General features: G+C 42.8%; 1 protein-coding gene across 1 annotated transcript; it reads right to left on the bottom strand.

Annotated features, from left to right (window-relative positions):
* Nucleotides 1-212: 212 nt before the first annotated feature.
* Nucleotides 213-14,588, bottom strand: skic2 (SKI2 subunit of superkiller complex). Its single transcript, XM_073484203.1, has 29 exons — nucleotides 14,508-14,588; nucleotides 14,017-14,135; nucleotides 13,002-13,123; nucleotides 12,528-12,645; nucleotides 11,945-12,059; nucleotides 11,791-11,865; nucleotides 11,645-11,698; nucleotides 11,382-11,545; nucleotides 10,871-11,026; nucleotides 10,543-10,688; nucleotides 9,835-9,981; nucleotides 9,302-9,386; nucleotides 9,095-9,201; nucleotides 8,850-8,996; nucleotides 8,674-8,770; nucleotides 8,376-8,588; nucleotides 8,076-8,186; nucleotides 7,785-7,896; nucleotides 7,538-7,656; nucleotides 6,734-6,865; nucleotides 6,446-6,583; nucleotides 6,262-6,366; nucleotides 5,585-5,720; nucleotides 5,374-5,500; nucleotides 4,828-5,038; nucleotides 3,889-3,999; nucleotides 2,984-3,202; nucleotides 2,274-2,414; nucleotides 213-623 (listed from the first exon to the last, which is right to left on the bottom strand). Exons 1-29 carry the CDS (start codon nucleotides 14,518-14,520, stop codon nucleotides 423-425), a joined length of 3,741 nt encoding a protein of 1,246 aa, XP_073340304.1. The 5' UTR covers nucleotides 14,521-14,588; the 3' UTR covers nucleotides 213-422.
* Nucleotides 14,589-14,756: the final 168 nt, after the last annotated feature.

Here is a 14,756-nt window from a genome sequence, read left to right as displayed (position 1 = left end):
AGACACAAAGCTATCGTTGTCTTAAAGCGACAGTCCTGACTGGGGAAATGCACATGGACTGTGCTGGAACATCCCATTGTAGCTCAACAAAGAACACTGCATTGCATTTCTTTCCCTGCACCTCATGTTTGTCCTGAGAGGAGTTTGTTTACAGGATGTAAGTGGTTGTTTATGATGAACCACCAATTATCTGAGAGAAAAAGGACACTGCATCATGTTTCTGACATACAGATTTTTATTACTGTACAATAAATTACAACTGTCTGTGTTTTGGTCTGTTTTTTTTTTTTTTTAAAAGCATTCCCTTCTTCCTGTTCAGAAATCCTCATGTAAACATGTTTTGTAGGCACATACACCATGCTAACATACATATCACACCTTGCACACAAAGAAACACTTGGCTGCAGGCATGCCTCCATCTCTCAGTGGGTGTAGAGGGAGGCGGTGAAGACGATGTCCCTGCGGATGGCGAGGGAGGCCTTCTCCATCTTGCTCCCCAGGACGGAGTCTCCCACGATGCGGGCGGCTTGTCGCACCTCCTTCAGCACCTCGTCCAGGCGCTGGATGCAGCGCACCACCGTGCCCTCCTGGACGTCTGTCAGCTGGGCGATCTCTGCGAACGGCTGCGAGGAGGAGAGATGTGACATGGTGAGAGGGTGTGAGATGCAACGCGAGAAGGAAGAGTGTTCTGAAGGAAACGTGCCTTAACATATCCTCATAACAAACTAGAATGGCACTCAGTAGAGCGCATACCTCCACCAAAGGCCAACAATCCCCTCTGTACTCACTCACAGACACAGAAATACATCAGATTTTTAAAATCAAGATCCATGCGTTATTCACTGAGACGTCCTATCTCGCAATGTTAAAGAAGGTGAGAATAACTTCCAGGATCCGTCCTTTTATCCAGATCTGCACCAGAAGTTAACGGGGTCTATTCTGGGCTGAGACACATCCTCCATCCAAGTTTAATGGAAATCCATTCAGTAGTTGTTGTGTAATCCTGCTGACATACCAACCAACAAACAGACACGAGCGAAAACATAACCTCCTTCGATGAGGTAACAAATTACTAGACAGAAAAAACAAATCTACATTCAAGCTTTGAATTCTCATACAGTATGTTAAAGACTGATTACTGTGAGTAAGTACAGTGAAGAGATTCCAGATCACGATGTCAGGAAAGAGAAAAAGACACAAAATAATGGATATCAATCAAGAACCAATCATATGAACAGATGTTGCTACATTTTTGTTTCGTTTTTCAGCTGTTTTTTCCCCGTATTTATTGCTAAAAGAAGTATTACTTATGGCAGGAATACTTTCACAAGTATAGGAGAATAAAGTGCTTGTTTAGATTAGGATCAGTGGACTTTGAGACAATCACTACCCACGGCATCTTTCGACCGTCCAACCTGACCAGACCGCCCCCAGGGAGGAAAAGAGTCGGGATAACCTCGCTAATACATCTTGGATTTAGGGCTGCTACTGGCTGCTGTCCGGCTGCAGGAAAGGGAATTACAAAAATGGAATCAAGATCAAGACGAAGCTGTTGCACTCGACAGCGGATCGTCTTTCGAGCCGTCAGAGCGCAGGACTACAGCGGGACGAGGAGAGGTGGACTGTTTACATCATTGATGCTTGGTGCTCACATGCAGTCGGAGTTGATGGACTGTGTTTAACCGATGTTGAACTTTTAATGTGAAGATGCCGACAACATTATCATCCCCATCTTGTTGCTGTTGTTTGTCCTCTCTGTCTGGTTAATGATTGTTTCAAACTCCTGCCCACACTTTTTCACACAGGCTTTCTGGTGAGAAGACGTCTCCGAGCACCAGCTGAGAAGCTCTTTTGAGAGACACAGAAGACAAAGAATGTCTCCCTGTGACGAGTAAACTGATTGATTTGTATAATGTTCCCCTTTAACACAGTATTTCTTATTGAGATACAAGTGTAAACCCATGGATGTCTCTCATTGGTTTGTGGGCCTCGAGTCTGGCTTTATGGCCGTCACCATCTTTGTCTTTTGGAGCTACAAGTGATCGAATTTGGACACAAGGGTGAAGCTGGGAAAGATATCCTGATTGAATCACTGTGGTAGCGACTAGTCAATAATGAGGTAGCCACGCCCTGAGGCATTTTAGAGCCCGACTACGAAACCACATCCAGATTTTTATCTCTCTATAGTCGGTGAAAAACTTTCACTTTGGAACCAGTTTTGAACGTCTCTTCACTGGAAAAATGCTCACTGGGATATAAGAGTCAAACCTCACCATGCCTCTGGCCCAGCAGTAAACCACTTCTGTCAGGCCAAACTTGAACTGGCCAACAAACTCCTCAGCTGTCTGTGGTATCCCACAATCCCTCTGCAGCTCTCCGATACGCTTGGCCACTGATAGCACCCGATCGATGCCCTGAGAGAAACAAAACAGAGACAAAGAGAGAGCGAGAGAGAGAGATAAAGGAACAGATGGTAAAGAGTAAGTTTTTTGTTTTACAAGCAGCCCTTAAATGCATCGCTCTCTTGCCTCTTAGTGTTGACAGGGTGACCTTGTCATTTACGTCCAAAAAATCTGTTTCACAAGCTGTACCATGGCATGTCTGCTCTCCTATCTCAGGTCGACAGCGCGGAGTCATCACTAATTTATGCTCTCATAAAGCAGTTTCATGTATCGGGGGCCGTTCACAAGACTTACTGACACAGCAAAGGCGTCTTTGACAGACGCGAGTGAATTAATATGTGAGTGAGTGACTTGGGTGAGTCGGGTGAAGAGTTCTTGTTGTCCTTTCTGCAGGGCAAGGATGTTATGCTTCAAATCTGCACAAGTACAATGTTAATGTAACGTGAGATTGAGTCATGTGAGTCACTGAAGGAGGAGGCTGTACAGTATGTCAGGACACACGCATCATGACTGATGTCACTTTCATATCTGTGTTTTCATAAGAGAACCTGCTTGAACAAAGAAAAACACTTCCTCCTTACCTCTTGCAGCGTGTTGGTAATGTGCGGCTCCACCTGCGTGTTCTGCTGGAAGACCAAACAGGACAGCAGGGCAGCGCTCTCCTCGGGCGCCAGTGGGCTCAGGGCGTTCTCGAACAGCAGCTCGGTCAGCAGCAGCTCGTGGCTGCTGATCTGACAAGCAACACGGCCTTTCAGCTGCACCGCCCCGCTGCTGTCGACGTACTGGAGAGACTGCAGCACCTGAGGCAGACAAACGGGGGAAATAAACCTCTGAGTGTGTTTGTTCAGGATCGATACAGATAAATCGGGCTGCAGTCAAGTCACACAAGTTTTTATCTATGCAATTAATATTAAAGTTGCATAGGAACACTTATGGTCTAGAGCAGCACTGGAACCTTTAACTCAAAACATCCTGAGAGTGCCACTTTCCTCATGATCACTGCTGACTTATCTTTTACAATCTTCTTATATCTGTTCTTCTTCTTCCTCATTTAAAAAAAATCTAAATCTGTACATTCTGATAATCATTTGATAATTATCTTGTGTGGCCTGTCCTCTCCCATGGCGGAGAGGACGTGGTCCTCCTGAATCCTCACTCTCTGTCCTGTTCACGTAATTTCTCTGCTAAACAAGTTTTATCTTACTTGAATTGAGGGTCTAAGCAGGACTGAGAGTGTTGTACAATATTTGTGATTTTGAGCTGTATAAATACATTTGACTTTACTACCTGCAATCTTATCTGGAGCCTCAGTACACGGACAGGTGTGCAACTTCTGCTGTTGTGATGCGTATTACAGGGGTTAGCTACAGGCCTAAATATAAATATGAATGCTTTAAAACAACTAAAATGAGACTGAAACGATCTTATAATAAAAGCGCCCTGACAGAAAGAGGTCGGGGCAGAGAGTCAAACATGCGATTCAAACCTTGATCCTCTGATGGTATTCAGGCAGCAGAGACAGGGACTGGTCCGACACCAGGAACAGCAGCCTGTCCAGCTCCTCCTGCACACTCATCCTCTCCTTAACCCGAGCAAACTGAAACACACATGCACACACATACACACACACACACACACACACACAGAGCATGATTACTTAACGTGAGCATATAACAGCAGCACTGCAGCACTTGACCTCATTTCACCGCAACAAAAAAAGGCAACACTGCATTGTAGTGAGAGGAAAACGTTGCCTGTTGTACTCATTAACAGCAGGAAAGAGTCTCTTTGTGAATCCGTTACATAAACCCACTGAGGCCAATTACTGTACACTAACTGCCTGCATTGTAGAGCATTCTGCCTTAATGCCCACAATGCAGCATAAAAACACAAGAAAGTGTGATACAGTGATACAGCAAGTAAGAGCTTGTTATCTTGCAGGGCGATGAGAGCTCTGCTCGTGCGCGTGCGAGTGTGCGCGAGACGGCTCGAATGACACGCTGTGCCTGTGAGACAGTGATGAGCTGCAGCTACGAGCCTATATGGGTAATTATAGAAACAGCCGGCTCCGATTCACGCATCTCATCTCCTCGGCGAGGCTGCCAGGAAGACAGGATACACAACACAAAAGGCAGAAATCTTGTGGTGGAGTTTGATGTTATTATTGTGAAACTAGAGGAGGAATGACGGAGGGATAAACAGAAGAAAATAAATGATAAAAGGTTTCAAAAGGGGCCAATTGCAAAGTGTCTTATGTGGGGTGTGATGTTAATAAGATGCATAAATATGCAATTTCTGCACAAAAGAATTTGACGTCTTTACTATCATTGCTTCATCATTCATCTGCATCATCTGAAAATTATAAATAACTCCCACAGAGAACTGAAGAAGAGAGCTTTCTTCAAGGACTGCCTCAAACACACACCTGCTCTGCGAAAGTGGGCGAGTGAATGCAGTTGAACTCTCTGAGGCTGTCTTGCAGCACGCGGAGCCTCATGGAGTCCTCCACCACGTCGACGCTCTTCAGCTGGAGGTCGTTCACGGGGTCGAGGCTCGTGATGCCACTGGGGCTGGCCTCGGCCAATCGCAGGAGCTCCTGGGTCGCCGTGGAGATGGCCTGGCCGGGTGGGTCGAGCCTGAACGACGAGAGGGTGAGGAAAACAATTACGAAGAGAAGAAAGATAGCCTTTAGAAAATAATCATCAGATTCATTGACAGCAACAAAAGTCACACAATGTTTGCCAACTGTCACTCAGCGGAATAGCGTGAAACCATTTGTAGGATGTGAAACTGCTCCACAGAGGTACAAAAAACCCACAGGACACCTTTAAATTAAACTTATAAAAGTAAATTATGGGGTCCAACATGCCCTGACAAAACACATATCACACACTGCAAGGTACAGTATTTCCAGACAACTATACTCCTCAGAAATACAGTAAATACATCAACCAAACACACCGACACACACCTGAATCGTGGTTGTTGCCTCTTGTTGTAGTTGTCGATGATTCGGTCTGGAATCACTTTGAGGGTTTTTACTGTGATGGCTGAGACGTCCTCAAGCTTCAACTTCTGCACCGTGTGGCTGCAAGGGCCTGATGAAAAATACAGAGAGCAAACATCACACATACATATATTAAAGTACATCAGTCTGCGTGTCCACATGTCTGTCCACCAACCTTCAGGTATGAAGAGAGCTGTGTTGAAGAGGTGAGGGAAAGCGTCGCTGTTGTTGCCTTTTCCTTCTCCTTCCTCGTTGCCCTTCTCACAGATGATCAGAGCTGTGAAGGTGCGATTCACGGAGTCACTGGACACCTGGAATGAAGAGAAGACACATGAAGGAACCGGGAATCAGTAAATAAGGGGGGTTTGTTTTAGATGTCGGATTTGTGATATGAGATACACGTTTTTAGTTTGGCTCATTTGAAATTTTTTAAAGGGTAACTGCTTATGTGAAAAAATAGTATAAAGCCTTTTGTGGCTCCAGAGGAAGCTGCATGTAATCTGATAAATTACCTCTCCTGATGTCACTCAGTGGCTAAGTTGCTTTGTGGGTAATGTAGGTGCCAGGTTACATCAATAAATACATCAATAAATATGTAAATAATAAATTAATTTAATTTAAAAATGAAGAAAAATATAAATAAAATAGAAAATTAGATGAGAATGTAAATAAAGACTTGAATTAATACAAAGGTGAATAAATCAAGGCAGAAATATCAATTAACGTCACACATTGTGTCTACATTTCTTTCTAAATATGACTTTTGGTGCATTTAATGGCATATTAATTTATTTATTTTCTGCTTCTGTTCAAGCCACAATGAATAACACACACGTAAACACACACATCTACCTGGAGGATAACTCCCAGTGCGTTGAGATGCTGCTTGTTGTTCACCACTACAACTCGACCCACAGACAGAGCTTTCAGCCCGTTCACAGACTCCAGAATCGCACGCTGAAACCAGACAAAAGCAGGGAGGTAATTAACGCTGTTCAAGTTTGATCCCAGTTGTGTGTGTGTCTGTGTTTTTTACCTGGAGGGCCTCTTTGGTGGTTCGTAGCTCCGTCACGGTGTGGTAATAAGGCAACAGGTCCGACAGCTGGCCGTCGGTGTCCAGAGGAGGCAGAGAGGAGACCATCTGCTTCAGCTGGCTGATCCTCTTCTCATGGGTCTACAGCAGGAGGATGTGAGAGAGAAAAGTGAGGAGGAGGAGGAGAACAGGGAGAGAGATCACAGAGGAGTAAAAAATGAAATAAAGCTGTTCTATGTGAAACCTCACCTGTACAGTACAGTATTTATGATCAATACAGTGACATGTTACCTGAGTGTCTCTGTGGTTTTCAGAAAAGCTCCTCCTCATCATGTCGGTCACACGGAGGGCTTCGACTCGCAGCAGGTTGAGGATCATCGTGTAGGTGAGTCTGAACTGGGACTGGAGGAGGGTCGGTTTACCCTGAGAGCAGAAACAAGAGGATGCTGTCAACAAAAGAAATGTCATGCAAAATAATAAACAAATAGGGGGCAGCATTTCACCTTGTAACCGGTAACTGCTGTTAACTGTAGCTGCAGTTAGCTCAATTAGCTGTGCAGCTAGCGGTCTGGACTGGGAGCTCGGACCATCAAGGTTTTGTTTGCGTTTTTCACTGCTAGCACAGGAGCTTTGGACCTTGACGGGCTGGGGCTAGCTGGTTGGCTATCTTAAGTAGATATCTCTTCAACAATACATAGACGTCATGACATCAAAACTATAATTTCTTCACATTCTGCTGATGATTGTAGTTCACTTTTGAATGTTTTCGACTAAAATTCCTCATCTTAAGTTTAAGTTTGCCAACGTAGGACAGAGCACTGGCTCTATTACAGGAAAGAGAGCATTGAAACCGAGACACTCCTCTCCACACTGGCACTGAGGCAAATTGAGTTAAAATAAACCACTCAGCTGTGTAATTAAATGTTAAATGAATAAAGCAGCAACACCTTCCTTGAAATGCAGCCAAAATAAACAGGAGGCTGAGCTCTGCTGAAAGAGATTATGAGTATCTCGTGATGTTGACCAGAGACCGGCTGCAGGAGGAGATTTAATAAAAACACTTAATGATATATAAACCCACGAGGCCGGCCTCACCAGCATCATGACATGCAGATCTGCCATATCGTGAACTCCAGCTTTGCACAGAATGATGACAGTGCCCGTGGCGTCCAGGCCTCTCCTGCCCGCTCTGCCCGCCATCTGAATGTACTCGCCTGAAAGTGCGGTTAAAAACATAAAAGAGATATCAAAATTCTGCTGTTTTCCTCCACTCCTCAGAGATGAAAGAGCATAACAGATGTGGCTTCAGATGAAAGACGGGGAACACAGAGCAGCACCAGACCTGGCAGCAGATTTCTGAAGCCTGTGCCGTCGTGTTTCCTGATGCTGTCGAACACCACGGTCCTGGCAGGCATGTTCACTCCCATCGCAAACGTCTCGGTGGCAAACAGAACCTGGGAGATGAAGGGGAGACGTGGGAGTCTTTGTTTTAACCACCTGTGGACCAACATTTCTTTACAGATAGTTTGGAGTAGAGGATAAATATGTTTGATATCTTTTAGCATATATTTGATTTCATTATCTTAATTTTAAAAAAATGCTGGTATTTGGTATCTTCTATCGTCTGACTCACCTTCACGAGACCTCGGGAGAAGAGCATCTCAGTGACCTCCTTCAGTATCGGCAGGATCCCACTATGATGGACGGCTATTCCCCTCTTCAGCAGGTCCCTCATCACCAAAATCTAAACAGTCGATTTTATCATCAATACAACATTTAGGCTCAACTCTATGTAGATACATGTGTCAGTCCTTGTCACAGAGGGTTTAGTGTGCGGTTTCCCTCTGATTTGGCTTAAAATGGGCAAGTGAAAGAGGTTGTAAAGTTTTTTTTTACCAAATAAAATCTAAAAGCTAACATGACTGGTCTCTACCTGAGGCAGCTGTCGGTCTCCTCCTCGGAGTCGACTCAGGCTCTTCTGGAAGAACGAGTGGATCTCGGCCTTCTCTATGGAGGTGGTCAGGTCCATGGACTCCAGCGAGCGGGCGTTGTCATCGCAGCGTGTCCGAGAGAAGGTGAACGCGACCACCGGCGTCTGCTGCCGCTGAGACAGGTAGTGCAGGAGAGTGAGCCACACCGCTCGGTCCTGGAGGGAAACAAAAATGAAAAGGGGGATGAGAACATGAAGCACGAGGACGTTGTTAGAGAAAAATCCAAGGTGATGTTTGTACCTGACTAGCTGAGGTGTTGTGCGAAGTACTTTTCGTGCCAAATGACTGGGCGTGTTTGCTGGTGCGCTCCTTCTTGGCATCAACAGCTGCATAATACCTGAACAACAGACTCCCTTTATGAGAAACAATTTAAATGTCTTTCTTAAATAACCATCTGCAGAAGAGAAAAGTTTTACCCTTTTGTGAGGAAGTTGCCGACAGCATCCACCAGCAGGAACATCTCTTTCTGAGTCCTGGTGCTGTTTCCCGTGTAGAGATAATGCTCCAGGGGCACAGGTCTCTTCATTGTGCTGATCACGTAAATATGCCTCTTCTTTATGCGACTAGAAATGAAAAATTGATGCGGGAGAATGGGAAATGTTCAAAAGATACTAAAAATGCAATTAATATTAAAAGCCTGCGTCTTATTTGGAGCACCTACCCGATCCACTCGCTAAACTCCAGGGCATTTGGCACTGTGGCACTCAGGAGAATGATGCTGACGTGATCTGGAAGCATAATCAAAACCTCCTCCCACACAACTCCTCTCTGAGGAACGACAAAGGAAGTTAAAAGAGGACAGATAAACATTATTCTTGACTTTCAACAATAAGTTGAGTAAATGAATGATTCAGAAAGCTGTCCTGACCTCGGCATCGTTGATGTAGTGAACCTCATCAAAGATCACCCACTCCAAGTCTCTGATGACCTCTGACCCGTTGTAAAGCATCGATCTGAGAGAGCAAAAATTAAAATACAAGTAGTTCCGATCAAGCAATCTGATTGTTCAACTGGGCATTTAATTATTATAATTTATGGTGCTGTTAGACCGGCGAGCAAACAGTTTTGTGTCGGCAGTGAAAATGTTGTTTTTGAAAGGCTAAACCCCAACAAATGTGGACTGAACCACAATATTTTGTAAGATAAAAGCATTTTGTGACTTTTGGAAATGGATTACATCAATCTTTTTTCAATACATTTTGACTTTTGGACTTGTCAACGCTCTGGAGTTATTGAAATATTTGGATTACACGGAAACTGTTCAGCCATGATAGTGATAGTCAGATAACACTAGCAAAATGTCGTTGAATACATTTTTATGCAATACTGCTTAATTAAGACATCTAAAAGCTCTTTTTATAAACAAATACTTCAATATTTAGAAGAAGCAGCCCCGAGTACCTGAGGATCTCTGTGGTCATGATGAGACATGAGGACTCGGGACTGATCTGGACGTCGCCCGTCAAGAGTCCAACATCTCCAAAAGTGTTCTTAAAGTCTCTGAACTTCTGATTGGACAGGGCTTTGATGGGAGAGGTGTAGATGGTCCTGTCAAAACACCAGATTAGAAAGAGAATCAGAATATAATTTGCACAAAAAAAAGAGGGAAACGTTGACGCTGTTAATATATTCGAGTCCTACTTCAATTCTATGTAGAAAACAAGCATAACAGCATGCAGAGAGAGCAGAAACACAGGATGACAGACTTTATTTTAATGAGCTGAGGGTTTTCATGTCTTCATCTGTGCTCGAAAGAAAGAAAGCAACCTGTTGCTAACATTTTGAGATGTCTTGAAAGGCAGAGCGCACCTCCCCGAGCACATGGGCCTCACATCTTTTCACTAATTAGTCAATTTCATTTTTTTTCGGACATGTTGAGATAAGTTTTCCAAGTTCTTCAAGTCCCTTTCAAAACATACTGGATAAAGCCAAAAAAGTGTATTTGTACTTTATTACTTCCCTACTCTGACAACAACAACATACTACACTGAGATAGTTGCTTCCAGTAAAACTGCTGTCTTTAACCTCTACTGGGAGTGTGTTTAGCTCGCTGCGCCGCAACAAACAGCGAGGGGCAGAAGAAATTGATTTGTCCCAACGCATACACACCTCGTCATGTGTTTCTGGGAGAGAGCGATGGCGTATTCGGCCACCACTGTTTTGCCAGCTGATGTGTGTGCGGCTACAAACACAGAGTCGTGAGCCTCCAGCCTGAGCACAGCCTGCTTCTGGAAAACATCCAGCTCAAACGGCCACTGGAGCAGAGGAGGAAATGGATCAGTTATCACATGAAGCTCAGCCAGCGCACAAAGTGATTTTCATGTGATGAGTCACACAGAGGCGGCAAATAAATAGGTGACATTTTGAAGATTGCACATATGCAAAGGCACAAACAGATATATCGTATTTAAGGCCAGGGTGTTTCTAGAACACCCACCTTGAAAGCTGGGTTGGGGACGCGTTTGTAGAAATCATCGCAGGGTGACGTGATGTTGACAGGGATGGCCCATTTCTTACTTTCCTCCGGGTTCTCTTTTGGCTTCGATTTCTCATCTTTTCCTTTCTCTGGGGGAGCTGAGGATGACACAGCATCCTGGAGACAGAGAGGGTGAGCCAGATTTCAGTGAAGTTAATGTTCAGCCAGAGGCACAGTTGGGAGTTTAGATTGCTTTATAACAGTATTACTGTGGTTTGGAAAAGAAAGGACTGCATTTATGTTGTGATTGATTTCATTTTGCAAAATAAAATCACTCTGCAGTGATTGAAAACTGTCAGAAGAGATCACCATGAATCATATCACACACATATTTATATTTTCATCTGTGAATCTCATCATGAAAACATCCATCAATAATCATCAAATGTACTCTTTTAAAAACTAGTTAATGTAAGAAATATAACACATAACTGAAAACAAGAGAAAAACTATGTGAAGCAGACTGCAGTACCTTGATGCCCAGGTCTTCAAGACTGTTTGTTCTGGGTAGTTTGGGAGCGTCTTCTTTTTCTTTGCCTTCCTCTTTCTCATCTACCTCAGGTTGCAGTTCAGTGATGTCATCCAATGTGGACAGGAGGGACATCAGGTTGACCTCTGCCTTTGCTATTTTGGCCTCTTCAGAAAAGAAGTTTTTAAAAAAGAACATTTTAAATATGTTTCGTTTAACCCCTGTAGGATTTCTTTTTTTTTGCATATGAATGTGTTGTATCTAACCTTTGTCAGTGAAGTCCATCCCAGCTTTAAATCCAGGTGGGACTCTGAGTAAATCTACCAGTGGAAAAAGACAAATGTAACCACAAAGAGCTGAAATAACAACAGAAGAAGAAGCAGAAACACTGAAGTCAAATTTTAAAAATCACCGTTCTCAAAGTCTACGTCTTTCTCCAGCTCAGATTTCTTCTTGATTTGGTCCAGACTCAGCTCCTCCATTCCTCCTGTGAACGAACATATTTAAGATAATAAGTGCAAAGTGGAAACACCTCACTTGCAGAAACTGCTTTGAATGAATCTCACCAGGGAGGAAGGGGTAGTTGGTGTTGCTTCCTCGAAGGCTCTCTGACGGAGGCCCGGGCTGCCGGTGCAATGAAAGGGAGTTCTTTGCTGACAAGCCCGTGTTCTCCATTAACACCTGAAGGTGAAGGTAAAGACAGAACAGAAACAAAGATATCTGAATTAACCTTTAATTTGTTTAATGTAGCACAATGACCAATTCCTCTTGAACTGACATGGATGGATTCTTCAATACTCAAAAGTTATACCACAAGAGAGCCTTTAATTTCTGTAAGATGGTTTGAAACAGGATGACACTGGGGCTGAAACTGATGATTTTTATCAATAAATCTTCTGATTCATTTCAGGATTAATCAGGTAGTCGGTTGATCTATGAAACATCAGTAAAGTCAAAAATGCCCGCTACAATTCCACAAGGAAAGGGAGCAGGAAATATTCACATTTGAGAAGTAAACTCTTGTAATTTTTGCCTCAAAAATGACTTAAAAGAAATCTTGATGTGGCAGATTAAACATATAACTTTGATGAAGTAATCTAGATGGCATAAACAATGTGGGAGGAGTGGGCCGGTGTGTTTGTGAGCTACCTCTGTGAAGTCCAGCAGCATCCCTGTGGTTGGATCTCTGACAACAGAGAGGCCGGTATGAAGTGGAGACGGAGTGCAGTTGAGGAGTGAGTCGACACTTACTTCTCTTTGAGTCACCCTGGTGAAGACGACAACACAACAGAGACATTTACATCTTCTTACAGATACATACTGTCCAAAAACCAGGTAATTAAATTTTGAATAAGGGGTGAATTTATTCTATCAGTTGCTATTTAATAAATCTTCAAATAAAGGGTAATACAAGATCATCACACATCTGTCACTATTTCACAAAATTATGTTTTTTTAAATGGTCAATAATCAATTATACAACTTAGATTTTTGCACATTAGATCGTCTAAATACCAAGAAACAGCAACCTTTACCAACCCTCAAGCACATATTGGTGCATATTCTGAAAATACTGTTTATAATTCAACTAGCAATATCAAGATTGTTTACAGGAACACATACTTGGGAAACTTCTGGAAGGCAAAGTCTGTGTCGTGTATAGGAAGCCAGGAGGGGTCCTGTAAGAACTGTTTCTCTACTTCTGTCTCCAGGCTGAGGCTGGTGGGAGGAAGGCCATGTGGGAGCTGAAGAGAAAACAAGAAGATCAGATATTAATATATCAGTAACTGAAAGTGACTTAGCGAGAAAGCAGATGCATACCATGTAACTTTTAAAATGCCAGGCTCGATTCCTGTATCACAAATGATTTTCCCTGCATTTTTCGCCATGATTGTCAACTATCTACTACTAAAGTAAGTCACGCAATTTCTCTATATCTCTTTCTGTTCATCCACCCGTCTGCAAAATGTCACAAAAATGACGTGCATATGATAATATAATCATTTTTCACAACCAAACACATTTATCTATACCCACAAAAGTACAGAAACCTGTTGGAAATGTAACCATGGTAAGTAAATGTAACTTATAGAAACATTTACTGCAATCATGCACAGTTTTGGCACAGAGACTGGAGGTACGAATAAGTATTTAGACGCTTTATTTTAAAGTAACAATCCAACAGTGTAAATAAATAAACCATTACAAGTAAAATAATGTATGTTAGTATAAGTACAGAAGTATTATTAAGTTATCAAGGGTTAAATGACTTGTTATGCAGAATATATGCCCTACTGGATCATTAATACAGATGCTTTAATGTTTCAGAAGCATTTTAATGTTGTTGGTCGACTATCATCATTTCAAGATTCAAGATCGAAGATGTCCAAGAAGTACTCTTGTGTGAAAAGGTTTTGCTTTGAGACTCCACTACAGAAATGGTAAATAGCAATTAGTAAATCAAATATAACAATAATAACAATAACAATTTAAAAAACAAACAGAGTATGCAGACTAAAAATATGGACAGCAGGGATAAGGTGCATGTGTAATTACTGTCAGATATATGTAGTAAAAAGTACAATATTCAAGCACTGTATTTGTGTAAATGTACAGAGTCATCCTGCGACGTACTGACCGTGCTCTGTGGAGGTAAAGGCTGGTCGGGCAGGAGGTGTGTGATGAGCTCAAACCTGCCTGAACATCCCATCTCCAGCAGGGACAGCGGCAGGTCCATGGGGCCCGGAGGGGGCACATCTGCAGGGAGGAGGCAGGAACAACAATAGGCATGGAGGCTATGAATGGACTGAGGAAACACAATAAAGCTAACTGTGCAGCCAGGATAATGAGCCCCATGAACGCTGATGCAAACCTAACAATTTAATTCTCTATGTGCGTTCAAGAAAAACCTTTAGACCTTATTATAGCCACTAGATAAGCAGCTAAACATTAAATCTATGACTCATGAGGCTGCTGGGTGGATTCAGTGGAGCACTGATTGACAGCAAGCTGGCTACACTATTAGCCACATCATCACACTGGCTGCAACAGCGAGGCATGCTAGCAAGATGAAACACGTTTCAACAAACATTTATGAGCCGACTTGACATTGAATTAAACAAAACTTACTTATTCTGTCCATGTCCCCACTCGCAAGTAAAGGCTAAAAGTTGCCACTAACTAGTTACTGCCGTCGCCTCGGAAGTTGCCGAAGCGGAAGTGGCTACCAAACTGAGCTAGCTGGAATTAAAAAAAAATATTAAAACTAAAACTGAAAACTGCCAACAAAACTCACAATAACATCTGTAATATTTAGATTTATTTTTTTTATCTAATATTCCAGTAGGATTTTCTTTTTTATCTTATCTTTTATCTTTG

This window comes from Pagrus major, chromosome 16 (assembly GCF_040436345.1).
Source record: "Pagrus major chromosome 16, Pma_NU_1.0".
NCBI classification, from domain to species: domain Eukaryota; kingdom Metazoa; phylum Chordata; class Actinopteri; order Spariformes; family Sparidae; genus Pagrus; species Pagrus major.
Note: the sequence above shows the minus strand (reverse complement) of the source record. Positions and strands in the feature narration are given on the sequence as shown.